The sequence below is a fragment of the Symphalangus syndactylus genome, chromosome 23 (assembly GCF_028878055.3).
Source record: "Symphalangus syndactylus isolate Jambi chromosome 23, NHGRI_mSymSyn1-v2.1_pri, whole genome shotgun sequence".
Lineage (NCBI taxonomy): Eukaryota > Metazoa > Chordata > Mammalia > Primates > Hylobatidae > Symphalangus > Symphalangus syndactylus.
In genome coordinates this window covers 41,647,454-41,665,482 of record NC_072445.2, presented here as the reverse complement: position 1 = coordinate 41,665,482, position 18,029 = coordinate 41,647,454, and the positions used below count along the sequence as shown (strand labels likewise).

The 18,029-nt window shown below is 47.8% G+C and overlaps 1 protein-coding gene, 1 long non-coding RNA gene and 1 pseudogene across 2 annotated transcripts; 2 read left to right on the top strand and 1 right to left on the bottom strand.

The window, feature by feature from the left end:
* Nucleotides 1-1,078: 1,078 nt before the first annotated feature.
* On the top strand, nt 1,079-4,608 carry LOC129473824 (patr class I histocompatibility antigen, A-108 alpha chain). The gene is given in 10 exon segments (XM_055264792.2): nt 1,079-1,131; nt 1,133-1,319; nt 1,321-1,387; nt 1,518-1,787; nt 2,037-2,312; nt 2,874-3,149; nt 3,252-3,368; nt 3,804-3,836; nt 3,979-4,026; nt 4,197-4,608. Coding segments are annotated over 10 exon segments (1,317 nt in total). The 5' UTR covers nt 1,079-1,093; the 3' UTR covers nt 4,202-4,608.
* On the bottom strand, nt 4,301-5,775 carry LOC134735715 (uncharacterized). The gene is made up of 2 exons (XR_010119122.1): nt 5,596-5,775; nt 4,301-4,783 (listed from the first exon to the last, which is right to left on the bottom strand). It is a non-coding gene; the product is annotated as an uncharacterized lncRNA (long non-coding RNA).
* A 9,803-nt stretch (nt 5,776-15,578) lies between these two features.
* LOC129473153 (HLA class I histocompatibility antigen, A alpha chain-like) lies at nt 15,579-17,577 on the top strand (annotated as a pseudogene).
* The last annotated feature ends 452 nt before the right edge of the window (nt 17,578-18,029 follow it).

The following is an 18,029-nucleotide window of genomic DNA, read 5'->3' as shown; positions in this document are numbered from 1 at the left end:
GTGACAGTGTGGTGGGGACAAAAAGGAGAGGAGGGCCTGAAGGATGAGAGGGATGGAGGGAAGGGCTGGAGAAGCAGGAGGTGAGGAAAAGGAGCAGAGGAAAGAACTCGAAAGCAGCAGAATTCTTAGGTTTAAATACATTGTTTTATGGATTTTAATACATCCGTCTACAGAGTCTCACTGGGTGTCCTTGAGAGTTGGCCTTTAATACCTTATGTGGGTCTGCCTAAAAACTAATTGTTTTTTATGTTAATCAGGTTTAAAAAATACTAAGTGTTCCTGTAAAATATACACAACACTTAAAAGTGGATACTTCTAAAAACAGGCAGTGCATGAGCACTGGTGAGGGGCATTGTGACTGCACTGAACAGTTGCAACTTTGAGGTGAATAAAGTCTGTACTGGCTCCTGGTTGCAACATATAGTAACACAGTGGCTACTTTGTATTGAGGAGATGTCCTGGACTCACACAGAAACTCCGGGCTATGGAATCATGGTAAATTTAAAATACGACAAGCAGGAGTCACAGATACATTGTCTGGGAAAGTGAAACTTAGTAGCTTTGTGAGTCCTGTTGTAACGCTTTTGGACACATTTATAAATCAAGGGGCCAATGTCACATTTTTTACCTATTAGATTCCTGATCATTCAGGGGTTACCAAGATTCTGCTACCCAATGTATTTAATAAACAAAGAGCAAACTGGTCTCTATTCTGTCTCATGCACTCAGGCGCAACTTTTCCCGATTAAAAACAAAAACAACAACAACAAAAATCTACACCTCCACTCCCAGAGCAAGCTCACTCTCTGTCACCAAGCTCCGTGGGGTGAGTTTTCTTCTGGAAGAGTCCAGGTGGACAGGTAAGGAGTGGGAGGCAGGGAGTCCAGTTCAGGGACGGAGATTCCGGGATGAAAATTGAAGGGAGAGGGACGGGGCCAATGCCGAGGGTTTCTCCCTGGTTTCTCAGACAGCTCCTGGGCCAAGACTCAGGGAGACATTGAGACAGAGCGCTTGGCACAGGAGGAGCGGGGTCAGGGCGAAGTCCCAGTGCCCCAGGCGTGGCTCTCAGGGTCTCAGGCTTCGAAGGCGGTGTATGGATTGGGGAGTCCCAGCCTTGGGGATTCCCCATCTCCGCAGTTTCTCTTCTTCTCACAACCTGCACCGGGTCCTTCTTCCTGGATACTCACGACGCGGACCCAGTTCTCACTCCCATTGGGTGTCGGGTTTCTAGAGAAGCCAATCAGTGTCGTCGCGGTCCCGGTTCTAAAGACCGCAGGCACCCACCAGGACTCAGATTCTCCCCAGACGCCGAGGACCGTGGTCATGGTGCCCCGAACCCTCCTCCTGCTACTCTCGGGGGCCCTGGCACTGACCCAGACCTGGGCGTGTGAGTGCGGGGTCGGGAGGGAAACGGCCTCTGCGGGGAGGAGGGAGGGGCCCGCCTGGCGGGGGCGCATGACCCGGGGAGCCGCGCGGGGAGGAGGGTCGGGCGGGTCTCAGCCACTCTTCGCCCTCAGGCTCCCACTCCATGAGGTATTTCTACACGTCCGTGTCCCGGCCGGGACGTGGGGAGCCCCGCTTCATCGCCGTGGGCTACGTGGACGACACGCAGTTCGTGCGGTTCGACAGCGACGCCGCGAGCCTGAGGATGGAGCCGCGGGCGTCGTGGATGGAGCAGGAGGGGCCGGAGTATTGGGACCAGGAGACACGGAACATGAAGGCCCAGGCACAGCTTGACCGAGTGGACCTAGGGACCCTGCGCGGCTACTACAACCAGAGCGAGGCCGGTGAGTGACCCCGGCCCGCAGCTCAGGTCACGACTCCTCCGCATTCCCCACGGACGGGCGGGGTCGCCCACAGTCTCTGGGTCCGAGATCCACCCCGAAGCCGCGGGACTCCGAGACCCTTGACCCGGGAGAGGCCCAGGCACCTTTACCCGGTTGCATTTTCAGTTTAGGCCAAAAATCCCCGCGGGTTGGTCGGGGCGGGGCGGGGCGGGGCTCGGAGGACGGGGCTGACCGCGGGGTCGGGGTCAGGTTCTCACACCATCCAGATAATGTATGGCTGCGACGTGGGGCCCGACGGGGGCTTCCTCCGCGGGTACCGGCAGGACGCCTACGACGGCAAGGATTACATCTCCCTGAACGAGGACCTGCGCTCTTGGACCGCGGCGGACATGGCGGCTCAGATCACCAAGCGCAAGTGGGAGGCGGCCGGTGCGGCGGAGCAGCACAGAGCCTACTCGGAGGGGAGGTGCGTGGAGGGGCTCCGCAGATACCTGGAGAACGGGAAGGAGATGCTGCAGCGCACAGGTACCAGGGGCCACGGGGCGCCTCCCTGATCGCCTGTAGATCTCCCGGGCTGGCCTCCCACAAGGAAGGGAGGAAAATGGGACCAACACTAGAATATCGCCCTCCCTCTGGTTCTGAGGGAGAAGAATCCTCCTGGGTTTCCAGATCCTGTACCAGAGAGTGACTCTGAGGTTCCGCCCTGCTCTCTGACACAATTAAGGGATAAAATCTCTGAAGGAATGAAGGGAAGACGATGCCTCGAATACTGATCGGGGTTCCCTTTGACACCGGCAGCAGCCTTGGGCCCCGTGACTTTTCCTCTCAGGCCTTGTTCTCTGCTTCACACTCAATGTGTGTGGGGGTCTGAGTCCAGCTCTTCTGAGTCCCTCAGCCTCCACTCAGGTCAGGACCAGAAGTCGCTGTTCCCTCCTCAGGGAATAGAAGATTATCCCAGGTGCCTGGGTTCTGTGCTCTCTTCCCCATCCTGGGTGTCCTGTCCATTCTCAAGATGGCCACATGTGTGCTGGTGGAGTGTCCCATGACAGATGCAAAATGCCTGAATTTTCTGACTCTTCCCATCAGACCCCCCCAAGACACATATGACTCACCACCCCATCTCTGACCATGAGGCCACCCTGAGGTGCTGGGCCCTAGGCTTCTACCCTGCGGAGATCACACTGACCTGGCAGAGGGATGGGGAGGACCAGATCCAGGACACAGAGCTTGTGGAGACCAGGCCTGCAGGGGATGGAACCTTCCAGAAGTGGGCGGCTGTGGTGGTGCCTTCTGGAAAGGAGCAGAGATACACATGCCATGTGCAGCATGAGGGTCTGCCCGAGCCCCTCACCCTGAGATGGGGTAAGGAGGGAGATGGGGGTGTCATGTCTCTTAGGGAAAGCAGGAGGCTCTCTGGAGACCTTTAGCAGGGTCAGGGCCCCTCACCTTCCCATCTTTTCCCAGAGCCATCTTCCCAGACCACCATCCCCATCGTGGGCATCATTGCTGGCCTGGTTCTCCTTGGAGCTGTGATCACTGGAGCTGTGGTCGCTGCTGTGATGTGGAGGAGGAAGAGCTCAGGTAGGGAAGGGCTGAAGGGTGGGGTCTGAGATTTCTTGTCCCACTGAGGGTTCCAGGTAGAAGTGTGCCCTGCCTCATTACTGGGAAGCACCATCCACACTCATGGGCCTACCCAGCCTGGGCCCTGTGTGCCAGCACCTACTCTTTTGTAAAGCCCCTGTTAAAATGAAGGACAGATTTATCACCTTGATGACTGTGGCAATGGGACCTGATCCCAGCAGTCACAAGTCACAGGGGAAGGTCCCTGAGGACAGACCTCAGGAGGGCGGTTGGTCCAGGACCCACACCAGTTCTCTTCATGTTTCCTGATCCCGCCCTGGGTCTGCAGTCACACATTTCTGGAAACTTCTCTGGGTTCCAAGACTAGGAGATTCCTCTAGGACCTTAAGGCCCTGGCTCCTTGCTGGTATCTCACAGGACATTTTCTTCCCATAGATAGAAAAGGAGGGAGCTACTCTCAGGCTGCAAGTAAGTATGAAGGAGGATGACCCCTGAGATCCTTGGGAAATTGTGTTTGGGAGCCCATGGGGGAGCTCGCCCACCCTACAGTTCCTCCTCTAGCCACATCTTCTGTAGGATCTGACCAGGTCCTGTTTTTGTTCTACTCCAGGCAGTGACAGTGCCCAGGGCTCTGATGTGTCTCTCACAGCTTGTAAAGGTGAGACCCTGGAGGGCTTGATGTGTGTTGGGTTTTGGAGGGAACAGTGGACACAGCTGTGCTATGGGGTTTCTTTGCATTGGATGTATTGAGCATGTGATGGGCTGTTTAAAGTGTGACCCCTCACTGTGACAGATATGAATTTGTTCATGAATATTTTTTTTCTGTAGTGTGAGACAGCTGCCTTGTGTGGGACTGAGAGGTTCCTGCCCTTCCCTTTGTGACTTGAAGAACCCTGACTTTCTTTCTGCAAAGGCACCTGCATGTGTCTGTGTTCCTGTAGGCATAGTGTGAGGAGATGGGGAGACCACCCCACCCCCGTGTCCACCATGATCCGCTTCCCCATGCTGACCTGTGCTCCCTCCCCAATCATCTTTCCTGTTCCAGAGAGGTGGGGCTGAGGTGTCTCCATCTCTGTCTCAACTTCATGGTGCGCTGAGCTGTAACTTCTTCCTTCCCTATTAAAATTAGAACCTGAGTATAAATTTACTTTCTCAAATTCTTGCCATGAGAGGTTGATTAGTTAATTAAAGGAGAATATTCCTAAAATTTGAGAGACAAAATAAATGGAACACATGAGAACCTTCCAGAGTCCACATGTTTCTTATGCTGATTTGTTGCAGGGGAAGAGAGTAGATGGGGCTGTGCCCAGTTTCTGTTCCAGCCACCATGGGCTTTATGTGGTCACTGCTTGGCTGGGTCATCTTTGCTGCTCCATTGTCTTTGGCCCTTCAGTAGAACCTTGTCCCACCAAGACCTGTGATCACAGGGAGTTGAATGTCACCTAGGGTGGTCCCTGCATACAAATCTCCTTGTGGTATCAAAAGACAAATTTTCAGACCTGTCCAGGTCTTGCCTCCCTCCCAGGGCTTTTTTCAATTGTATTTTCCATTTTTCTCCAATCTTTTTAAAGGAACCAGATTGTAACATTTGCAGAGAGGGGGGGACCCATAGTTTCTCATCACAGGTAACTTTCTTTTGGAACTCCTCTTCTGCCCTCCTACTCTTCTTCCTGCCCTGAGTTGTAGTAATCCTAGTGCTGGCTCCAACCCAAACTCACAGATTTATAAAGCAGAGTCTAATTTAGATTCATATGTGGTTGAAAAATTGTACCCATAAGGCTAGGGTTATTGTTCCTGAAGAGAAAAATATGGTTTTGTGCCGAAGTGTGCAGGAGGGTTGGTGTGGGAGGAGGGAGGGAGGACACACAAGCAGCCCTGGTGAGAAAAGCACTGGCGGCATGGACGTCCGCGTGAACTGATGTTCTTTAGCTGCCACAAAACAACATTTGCCCTGTGGCTACATTAATAAAGATATGGGCTTTAGAATAGGGAGGTGCTCTACAGTGATCATTCATTCAACTGACATTTGTTGTCTTCTAGGGATATGACTGCTTTTGCATTTAGAAAGCATCATTAAAGTAAAAACAGAAAAATTTCTGGCGTTGTGGTGCATACGTTCTAGATGCAAGCTTGTCCAGCCCGCGGCTTGTGGGCTGCATGTGGCCCAGGACAATTTTGAATGTGAGGACTTATTTGCTTATCTGAGTCCTGGAGTGAACGCACTCACCTCCTTCAGGGTCAAGAGTGAATGCTTTAGGAACCCTCCTTTTCAGTGACCTGCAAAAGATAGAGGGCACATTTACTGTGACAACCCAGAGTATCAGCCAAGGGGGCTTGACCTTCAAGGAGTTGTGGGGAAGGTTAATAAAGGATGGTGTCCCAGGGTCAGAAAAGATGGGCAGACAGCAAGGGCACTGCTTGATATCTGTGATAAGCATGTAAGAATTGAGGAGCAAGCTTCAGATTCAGAATCCAGTGACTGAGGAGGTATCCCTATCCCTAAGAGAAAGAACCTTGGGACACGATGATGGTTACACGCTGGGACAATTCCATCAGCCCTTCTGCAAAGGAGCCTATAGCCATTTAATCAGGAGATGGTATAAGTATTAACATTGGGTGTGAGCTGACATTGCTGCCCAGATTCCCACAGCACCGTTATGCCCCCCATCATAGTGGGGCTTACAGAGGCCAGGGAATAAACCTAGACATGTTATGCCCCATGGTGGAATCACTGGTTCCATAAACCCTGTCCTGGTTATCTCCCCATTCTCTGAGTGCACAATTGGCCTTGATGCACTGGCAACTGGAGTCACCCCACACTGTGTCCCTAGTCTGGAGAGTAAGGGATCTCATTGTGCTGAAGCCCAAACGGAAACATCCCTCATCCAAGCCAAACCAGAAGCAATATTGTGCCCCAGGGTGGGTCTTGTGGAGGGTACTGCAGGTATTATAGGGGTGGCACTGCCATTACAGACCTGAACGATGTGGGGCGGTGTTGGGATTGCCTGTGATCTCCATATAACTCAGCAATCTGTACCTGCAGAAGCCTGATATGGCTAAAGAATGAATGGAATTACTCCAGACTTGACCAAGTAGGAGTCCTGACTGCAGCTGCCATGCTGGCTGGATATCACTGCCTGGGGAGATTAATAAGGCCTCAGGCACATGGCAAGCAGCTGTGGATCTGGTGAGTGCATTCCTTCCCACTCCATTTAGAAGATGGATATGGAATGATTCACATTCACATGGGATTTATAATACATTTATCGATAGCTTGCGTCAGGGCTACCTTAACTCCTCAACCTTCTATAAATATCACCTTAAGAGACCTGGACGAATCAGACATCTCACAGAATACTAAATCTCTTCATTTCATTGGCAATATCACATAAATTGGGGTGGATGAACAAGAGCAGGAAAGTACGCTGAATTCCTTGGCAAAACATGTGCACTACAGAAGGTGAAGATAAACCTTACAGAGCTTCAAGAGTGGCCACTGCAGTGAACTGTTACGGGTCCAGCGGTTAGGGGCATGCAGAGTTCTCCCTTCCAAAGTAAAAGACACACTTGCATCTTGCATCCTCACCAGAAGGAAGGACACACACTACTTGGTGAGCCTCTCTGGGTTCTGGCAACGCCACATTCCACATCTAAGTATATTGCTTTGGCTGACACTCTGGGTGATATAGGAGGCCAGCTTTGAGTGGGGCCTGGACTGCAAAGGACACTGCAGCAGACCCAGGCTGTGGTACAGTCAATCACCATCCCTCAGACCCCTGGTGCTGGAGGTGGCTGTGTGGGGAAAGAAGCAGGATGGAGCTGAACCAAGCATCAGTGGGAGAGTCAGAATGCAGGGCCTGGGATCTGGAGTAAGGCCATGGAGTCCACAGCAGAGAAACATGCTCCCTGTTAGAAGCAACTTTTAGCATGTTACTGGCCCCGATAAGATAGAATCCTTGATCATGGGACACCAAGCAATCATGTGATTCCAAGTGCTCGTGTGTATTGGCTCCAATGTGACCCATAGCGTCATAGATTGGACAGGCCCAACGGCATCTATCATGAGATGAAAATAGTCCATGTCGGTTGAGCCTCAATTCCATGTTAACACCCACAGAAAACACCCAGTCCTGATGTGGCCCTGAATAACCAAACAAATTGAAGACAAATTGAAGTTACCCAGTCTGCATCACGGATCAGCCCAGGCCTGATAGGAAGGACCCGTGAGTGGAGCAACCACAGTGGCAGGGATGAAGCTACAAATGAGTCCAGCAGCACTGTGTCTCCGCTACCAAGGCCCACCCAGCTACTGCTTCCTCTGAATACTCTGCTCGTGAGCATTTCAGACCAATGATAGGCACCGATAGGGCACTATTTCTTAAAGTAACTGACTAGCCCCTAAATGACAAGTTGAACAGCTTGAACACCATCCATCCTGGAAGGGGCAGAAGTTCATCCTCACAGGGATAGGCACCTATTCGATGTGGTGTGGTTTTCCTCTCTGCTCTCAGACCCTCAGTCAACAACACTACTGGCATTCCTGATCCACTGGCTGAGAATTTCAGTACATTATCTGCCTGGGGGACACACCTCTTGGGGAAGGGGATGAAGTGTGGGCCATGACCATGGGATCCCCTGGTCATATCACCACCTGCGCCTCTCAGGTGCTGCCAGGCACACAGAGTCATGGACAGGACTCTACAGGCACAACTCAGTACCAGCTTGGATGAAACCCTCTGAGGAATGGGTGCCATCTTTCAGGATGTGATGCATGCATTGAATCAAAGACGTCTCTATGGTGCTGTTTTCAGGAGGAAGAATACATGGGTCCAAAAACCAAGAAGTCAAAGCAGGTGTGTCTCATTCCTTATATTCACCCCCAGGGTGATTTATTTATAAGTAAATAAATAAATACATAAATAACATGAATACATAAATAAATTTGTTTACACATGTATTTATTTATTTATTTATTTAATTCATTATATTCACCCCCAGGGTGATTTTGCTCTTCTTACTTCCAAAATCTGGACTCTGCAGGGTAGGAGGTCCTGGTTTCCCAAAGAAGGCACCCTGGCAAGGAGACAAATGAGAGTCCATGGAACTACACATTGTGGTTGCACCCAGGGATATTTGAATAGTATGTGCCCAGAGACAAGCAGGTGAGAAGAAGAGGAGACAGGGCTGCTATCACACAATGAGAGCAGGATAAGTGTGTGTGGAAACCAGGAATCCACTTGGGGACGTCCTGGTTTCCCTTGTCCATTGTAAGGGTGAGCAGAATCATCCAGCAACCCAGCCTGAGAGGGTTTGATATTCAAGAGCCCAGAACCCTCAGGAAGGAAGGATTGAGTGATACTCTTAGGTAATGTCCCACGTCTCTGCTTCTGTGCTCTGACATCCTCAGCAGGATTAGTGCAGAAGCCCTGCTTCCCATGAGTTGTTCTCAGCCAGTGACCGGTCACAGCAAGCACACTAAGGCAGGCCATTACTGGGAAACATGGGACTCCTCTGATGGCCAAATGTGGCTCCAGGACTCCTCCATGCCCTTGCTCAACTCTCCTTAGATTGCCTCTGCTCTAGGATGCATCGAACAAACCTTGTCTCCTTCTGTCCAGCACTTGGGGTCACACTTGCATCATTGTCTGCTGCCTTATCTAGGGATTTCTGGCTCACTTCTCATATTCCCTTACAGGTGTGTCCCCTCACAAGATGCCGTAGACTTTAAGCTCATCTTGGCATCTGCTCCTTGGAGGACTTGGACTAAAAAGTAGTTCCACGTGCACACCAATAACTTTTACTTATTCCAACCTGTAAAACCCATCTCTTTATCCAACTTCTGCCACCCCCATAAAATCTATTTTGCTTGTGTTTGTAGTATCTCTTTGAATTAACAGATATTTGTTGTATTAAGCCACTAAATTTTGAGGTAGTTTGTGACACAGCAGTTAATAACTATTAAGGCTTTCTTAAGTTTCTATTATTCCATGGATGTTATCTACATCTTTTAATTCCCTGCATTTTAATAATGTTAGCCACACTTGCTGTTTCTAATCCTTTCCTCCTATTCTTTTTTGAAAATGTTCATTTTGTCTTTCTCTGTCCTTCCATCTTTCTTTCCTCCTTTCCTCCCTCAGAGATTTCTCCCTCCCTCCATTTTTTCACAAACTCCATGTGGTTAGGCTAAAAAGAAGCATTATTTGAATCTTATGCTTAAAGTATAATGCCATAATTTACAGGATAAAAGTAAAGAAAAGGAAGTTATTAATGGAATATGAAAAAATGCCTAGGGTGATTCTGTAGCCAAGACAGTTTTTAACATGTAATCTCCACCTTCAACTGAATGTTTTTAGAACACATGAGCAACATAAGTTCTTTCCCATTCTTGGTACAAGCGTTTGGGAAATCAAATTAGCCTTATCTTGTATGATTAATGTCCACACACTGTATAATCCCACCATCTGCTCCTGATCATACACTCTGGGGAGATTTTTGGCTATGTGTCCCAGAGACGTGTACACCAATGTTTATGGCAAAAAACTGGAAACAATCACATATGCATCAATGGGAATTAACAAAATTGTGATATAATCACGAAAAGTAAAATTTTAGCAGTAAAAATGAATGAACAGCACCCTCCCACATCAGAGATAACTCTCCTACACATAACGCGCATCCCAGGAGAATACATATAGTGTGAGTTCTCTGTACAGGGAAGTTAAAAAAAACAGGTCAGACTGTGATTTAGGTATATATATTTATTGTAAAAATCTTTAGAGACATTGCAAAGGAATAGTAAATACAAGACTCAAGATAGAGGTTCCTTTTGGCGGATAGGATTGGGCAACAGTCTAGGGTGGCTTCATAGCTTCTGATTTTTATGCCAGGAGAGGATGTCCAGGTAGTTAGTTACTTGATCATAAATCTTTATTTATTTATTTATTTATTTATTCATTCATTCATTTATTTTTGAGATGGAGTCTCACTCTTGTCGCCCAGGCAGGAGTGCAGTGGTATGATCTCGGCTCACTGCAACCTCCACCTCCCATGTTCAAGCGATTCTCCTACCTCAGCCTCTGAGTAGCTAGGATTACAGGCACCTGCCATGATGCCAGGCTAATTTTTGTATTTTTCGTACAGACTGTGCTTCACCATGTTGGCCAGGCTGGTCTCCAACTCCTGATCTCAGGTGATCCACCCACTTCGGCCTCCCAAAGTGCTGGGATTAGAGGCACGAGCCACCGCTCCCAGCCCACAAATATTTATAGTGGCAATTTTCAAAATGCACCTTGTGTGCCATTCCTGATTATTTGGAAATGAAAGAGAAAAGAAAACACAAAAGTTCATTGCAAGGATCCCTAGTGATAACTACATGTGTTAAAACAAAGCCACAGCCAATTGTAAAGAGTCATGTGACAGAGAGTACCAGGATGCCATAAAAAATAGCCTTGGCTAGAAATAAGTCATTTGATTCTTGGCTAATTGGCAACTCTCTACATTCTCTGGTATACAAGGTTCAATCTGATGTGCAAGGCAATTGTATCTCGCAAAGAATTTGAGAATTTGATATGTTGCTCAATTTTACCACACATACAAGTGAATTAAACTTTTATAGAATAGAAAAAAAGCACTGTCTAGCAAAATAAATTAAATAAAAAGACATAAAGGAATAACTAGTGACAAAATAGCAATAAGAATGTAAAACATGAAAGAGCTGCCTTTACAGCAACATTAGAACCACAAAATAACTGTATTTTTCAGAATCATACTGGAGTCCAAATCACTTCTACCAATCTAATTAAAAAACACAGCAAAAGATGTTAAACTGATCAATGGATGCCCACTGAATACCCAGTTATTGAAAAATCTTGTTCCTAGATTGGAGTTAACCATTTCCGCCTACCACATCAAACCAAATGGTTGTGGTGATGCTAAGCAAGCTGTACAGACAAAGATGTGAGACACATTTTTTCTAACTGCAAAGTGCCCTGATTAGGCAAATACTTTTGTAGAAGCTTGAGTAAGAAAATTGGCATTTTGGGCATTCTTAAAAGGAATTAGAAACTTCTGAGGAAAAACAAAGATAGTTATGACTGTAAAGCCATTATTGTATGGCACGAAAGTCTTGGGACTCTTTGATCTAGCTACTGTATTTTCTCAACTTTCTTGCAACTCATCAAAGAGAACATTAATATTAAAAGCATTTGCAAAAAAAAATCTGAGATATTGTTAGTATCTCCTTTCTCTGTCTCAAATTTTTATTCATTACTTTACAAAAGATAATTTTAAAGTATTAAAGAAATTAGTCAGATATAAGAAGTATTTGATTTACAAAATCCTGAAACAATAATGTTAATTGTGGTGCCAGCTACTTGGGAGGCTGAAGGAGGAGCATTGATCGCATGAGTCCAGGAGTTTGAGGCTTCAGTGAGTCATGAGCATGCCACTGCACTCCAGCCAGGGCAGCAGAGTGATACTTTGTCTAAAAATAACTAACTAACTAACTAAATAAATAAATAATAGAGGCAGTGCACGAGCCCTGGTGAAGGGCACTTTGGCTGCATTGAGCACTTGCAAATTTGAGGTGATTAAACTCTGTACGTTACTTAACATGCATACTGTACATACTTAACATGCATATCAATTCTTTGATACTCCTCCTTGCAGAGGTGCAGCTTCATTCCCTTCCTGTGAGTGTGGCCTGAACTTGATGACTCGCTTACAGACTGATAGAGTAATGCTGACATAATAGTTTGTGACTCTGGGTGTAGATCATAAGACTCACTAAGTCTGGGAGTGGTCGCTTATGCCTGTAATCCCAACACTTTGGGAGGTCAAGAGGGCAGATCATGAGGTCAGAAGTTCGAGACCAGCCTGGCCAACATGGTGAAACCCCATCTCTACTAAAAAATACAAAAATTAGCCCGGTGTGGTGGTGCATGCCTGTAATCCCAGTTGCTCAGGAGGCTGAGGCAGGAGAATCACTTGAACCTGGAAGTCAGAGGTTGCAGTGAGCCAAGATCCAGCCACTGCATTCCAGCCTGGGTGACAGTGTGAGACTCTGTTTCAAAAAAAAAAACAAAAAAAACCTCACTGCAGCTTCTACTTTGGTTCTGGTTCTCTCTTTCTCTGGGATCATGAGCCTTGGGGGAAGCCAGCTGCTGTGTCATAAGCAGGCCTGTGGAAAGCTCCAAGTGACTAGGAAGTCAGGCCTCCTGTGGCCAGACAATAAGAAGATGAAGCCTCTTCCAAAAGCCACGTGGGATATTCTTGTGTCTTGTGAATCCCCAGCCCCATTTGAGCCCTCAGATGATAAAGCCCTGGATGACAACTAGACTGCAACGTTGTGAGAGACCCTGAGCCAGAAGCACTTCGAGAAACCTCTCCTGGATTCCTGACCACTAGAAACTGTGGGACATGATAAATATTTGTTGATTTGAGTTGCTAAGTTTTAAGTGACTTGTTATGCATCAGTAAATAACTAATACGCCTTCACAAGAGAGGATGAATCATTGAGTTTTTCATTTGCTCTAAATTCATTATAAGATATTAAATATGTCATTTGCTTTTAATATTTAAGAAGAATTTTCATGGCTATATAAGATATATTTTATTATCATTAACAACGATCTATTTTTTTTACCTTCAATTTGTATGTTCTATTCAAACACAAAAGGAAGATCCAGGCTATGCTAGGCTGATTCTATGATGACACCCCAATAACCACCCTTGGTTACTCATGTTACCCCAGTTACTCAGGTGACACTAATACAGGTGCTTCTGTGAAGGGATTTTGCAGTTATATTTCAGGTCCCCCGTCAGTTGACTTTAAGATGGGGATTATCCTGCTGGGACTGTCCTAATCAGGTGAGCTCTGAAAAGGACTGGGTTCTTCCTGAGAATAGAGACTCACAGTGTGAGAGGGATTCAGTGTGAGGGGCTTCCTCCACTGTGGGCTTTGAAAATTGAGGGATCATGGGGAAAGAACACTGGTGGCCAATAGGAATTAGAAGCCCTTCCACTGTCTACTCTGATAGCCTGAAGGAAATAGGGACCTTAGTCCTACAATTACCAGAAACCGAATTCTGCCAATGAGCTCTATATAAGCTTGGGGGATAACCCAATCTTAAGATGAGGATGCAGCTTTGTGAAACCCTGAACAAAGAACTCTCACACTAGGCCTGGATTTCTGATGAAGGAAATGCAGATAAATAAATGTGTGCTCTTTTAAGCCACTAAGTTTGTGGTAATTCATTATGTACTAACAGCAAATTCATAAACAGATTCAACAGCTAAGCATATGACATTTTCTCCACTGGAATGAATTTATGAACTGATATGCATAGTAATTGCATAAAACCAAATGTTTCCTAACTTGCTTTGCATTTTTCATTTTGTGATTTTTGTGTGATACAATTTTTAACACAATCATATTTCATTCATTCAAGAAAATTAACTTAGTGCCTACTATGTGCCAGATATGCTTTTATATGCTGCAGACACAACTTTGATCAAAACAACCCAAAGCCCCTGTGCTCATGTGTCTTCCATTCTAGAGGCTTCTTGAGAGTGAGATGGAGCCATTGGAGTGTTTTAAGTGAAGAAATGACACAATCTGACTCACATTAGCAGGATTTCTGACCATTGTGGGGAGAACAGTCATGGGCAGGAGGCAAGGGGGCAGAGCTAGGGCCACAATTCAGTAGTGGCAGAGTAGTAGAGACTAAGGGGAGAGGAGGGCCTGATGGGTGACAGGGACAGACAGAAGGGCTGGAGAAGCAGGAGGTGAGGTAAAGGAACAGAGAGAAAGAATTCTAAAGCAATAGAATTCTCAGACTTAAACACAGTGTTTTATAGATTTTTAATCCATTTATCCTCAGAGCTTGGCACAGTGTTACTTGCACCTTGGTCTTTAATACATTCTGTGGGGCAGTCTAATAACTAATTGCCTCCTTATGATAAACAGGTTAGAAAAGAATACCAAGTGTCCCAAAAAAATATGCACACAGCTTAGATGTGAATAATTCATAAATATAGACAGGTGCATGAGATGGCCATTATGGCTCATGCCTGTAATAATACCAGCATTTTGGGAGGCTGAGGCAGGAGGATCACTTGAGCTCAGGAGTTCAAGACTAGCCAAAGCAACATAGGGAGACCTCATTTCTACAAATATTTTTTTAAGAAAAATTTGCCGGGAGTGGTGGTACAAGCCTGTGGTGCCAGATACTTGGAGGCTGAAGGAGGAGCATTGATCGCATGAGCCCAGGAGGTCGAGGCTTCAGTGAGTCATGGGCATGTCACTGCACTCCAGCCAGGGCAACAGAGTGATACTCTGTCTAAAAATAACTAACTAACTTACTAACTAAATAATAAATAAAGGCGGTGCTTGAGCACTGGTGAAGGGCACTTTGGCTGCATTGAGCACTTGCAAATTTGAGGTGATTAAATTCTGTCCAGGCTCCTGGTTGCAATATACGGTAACACATTGTGCTTTGTCTTGAGATGTCTTGGACTCGCGCACACAAACTCAGGGCTATAAGATAAAGATAATTTTTTTTTTTTTTTTTTTTTTTTGAGACGGAGTCTCGCTCTGTCGCCCAGGCTGGAGTGCAGTGGCGCAATCTCGGCTCACTGCAAGCTCCGCCTCCCGGGTTCACGCCATTCTCCTGCCTCAGCCTCTCCAAGTAGCTGGGACTACAGGCGCCCGCCACCACGCCCGGCTAATTTTTTTGTATTTTTAGTAGAGACGGGGTTTCACCGTGGTCTCGATCTCCTGACCTCATGATCCGCCCGCCTCGGCCTCCCAAAGTGCTGGGATTACAAGCGTGAGCCACCGCGCCCGACCAAAGATAATTTTAAAATACAACAGACCAGAGTCACAGATACACAGACTGGGAAAGTAAAACTTAACTTTGTGAGTCTAACTGCAATGCGTTTAGACACACTTATATATAATGGGACCAAAAATCACCTCTTCTACAAATTAGATTGGTGATCATTCAGGGGTTACCAAGATTGTGCTACCCACTGTACTGTGCTACACACTGTTACTAAGATTGTGCTACTCCGCTGTGGGACCAGCGGCGATCCTCCACCCAATAAAAGCCCCAGGCGCCTATACCGGATTCCATTTTCTGTTCAGGCCCAAATACCAGGGGGTTGGTCGAGGCTGAGGCGGGGCTCAGCGGCCTGGGCTGACCACGGTCTCACACCCTCCAATGGGTACACAGCTGCGACCTGGACTCGGACTGCAGCCTCCTCAGTGGGTATGAACATACCCTATGACGGCGCCAGTTACCTCGTCCTAAACCAGGAACTGCGCTCTTGGACTGCAGCGGACAAGGAGGCTCAGATGCCTGGCGGAGGAACATGCAGAGCTGCTCAAAACCTACCTGCAGGGAAGGTGGGCGGAGTGGCTCTGCAAAGTCCTTAAGAATGGGAAGGAGACGCTGCAGTGCCCAGGTACCAGCGGCCACGGGGTGCCTCCCTGATCTCCTGCAGATCTCCTCGAGTCACATTCCAAAAGAAGAGAAGGAAAATGGGACCAACGCTAAAACATCCCTCTCCCTCTTGTCCTGAGGAGGAAGAGTCCTCCTGGGTTTTCAGATCCCATACCAGAGAGTGACTGAGGGCCCGCCCTGCACTCTGGGACAATTAAAGGATGAAGTCTCTGAGGGAAAGGAGGGGAAGACAATCCTTGGAATACTGATCAGCGGTTCCCTTTGTCCCCACAGCAGCCTTGGGCACCAGAAATTTTCCTCTCAGGCCTTGTTCTCTGCCTCACACTCAATGTGTATTCGTGGGTCTGATTCCAGCTCTTTTGAGTCCCTCGGCCTCCGCTCAGGTCAGGACCAGAAATCTCTGTTCCGGCCTCACACACTAGAACTTTCTAAGGAATAGAAGATTGCCCCAGGTGCCTATGTCTAGACTGGTGTCTGAGTTGCTCCCTTCCCCACTTCAGGTGTCCCGTCAATTTTCAGGATGGTCCCATGAGGTGGAATGTCCCATGAGGAATGCAAAGTGCCTGAATTTTCTGACTCTTCCCCTCAGAACCCCAAAAGACTCACATGACCCACCACCCCATCTCCGACCATGAGGCCACCCTGAGGTGCTGGGCCCTGGGCTTCTACCCTGTGGAGATCACATTGACCCAGTAGTGGGATGGGGAGGACCAAATGTAGGCTGCAGAGCTTGTGGAGACCAGACCTGCAGGGTACAGAACCTTCCAGAAGTGGGCAGCTGTGGTGGTGTCTTCTGGAGAGGAGTAGAGATACACATGCCATGTGCAGCACTAGGGGCTGCCAGAGCTCCTCACCCTGAGATGGGTAAGGAGGGGGATGAGGGGTCATGTCTCCTCTCATGGGAACTAGGAGCCCTTCTGCAGCCCTTCAGCAATGTCAGGGTTTGAGGCCTGATGGTCAGGGCCCCTCACGTTCCCCTCCTTTCTTACAGCTGTCTTCCCAGCCCACCATCCCCATCGTGGGCATCATTACTGTCCTGGTTGTTCTTGGTGCTGTTTTCACCAGAGCTGTGGTCACTGCTGTGATGTGGAAGAATAAGAGCCCAGGTAGGAAAGGGGTGAGCTCCGAGTTTCCTTCTTCCATTGGTGGATTCCCAGCCCCAGATAGGAGTTGGCTCGTATCCTGCCTAGTCGTGAGGCACCATCTCTGTCTATCAACACTTACTCTTCTGTAAAGAACTTGTGAAAATGGAGGACAAATTTATCACCTTCATTGGAGTCATGGGAACCTGACTCCCAGCAGACACAGGTCAGGGGAAGGTACCCGCAGAGGACAGACCTCACTAGGACAATTAGTCCAGTTTCAACACATCCTCTTACCTAGGGTATCCTGATCCTGACCTGGGTCTGCAGTCACAGCTCTGGAAACTCTTCTGGGATCTCAGGACCCTGCTTCCTCCCTGGCCTCTCACAGTTTATTTTCTTTCCACGGATGGAAAAGGAGGCAGCTATGCTCAGGCTACATGTAAGTGTGGTAGGGGTGGGAGAGTGAATCCTGAGATCCTTGGGATAGTGTAAACAGGAGCCCATGGGGGAGCTCACCCACCCCACAATTCCTCCTTTAGTCACATCACCTGTGGGCTCTGACCAGATTTTGTTTCTTTCCACCCCAAACAGGGAAAGTACCAGGGCTCTGATGTGTCTCTCAAGGCTTGTAAAAGTGACACCTTAGATGGCCTGAAGTGAAGGAGGAGTTGGGGCAGAGGGGATACAACTAGAATTTGGAGACTTAGATTTGCTATTCTTGAGGGTGTGGTGGGCTGTTCAGTGTCACCACTTACTATGACTGACCTGAATTTGTTCATGACTATTTTTTTTCTAAGACTGCCTTGTGAGGGACTGAGATGCAAGATTTGTTCATGCCTCCCCTTTGTGACTTCAAGGGCCTCTGGCTTCTCTTTCTGCCAAGGCATCTGAATGTGTCTATATCCCTGGTATCATGTGAGAAGGGGGGAGACCAGCCCACCCTCACGTCCACCATGACCCCGATATCATTTGGATCTGTGTCCCCACCCAAATCTCATGTTCACTTGTAATCCCTAAGGTTGGAGGTGGCACCTCAGGGAGGTGGTTGGCTCATGAGGATGGATCTTTCATGAATGATTTAGAACCATCTCTTTGGTGCTGTTCTTGTGATA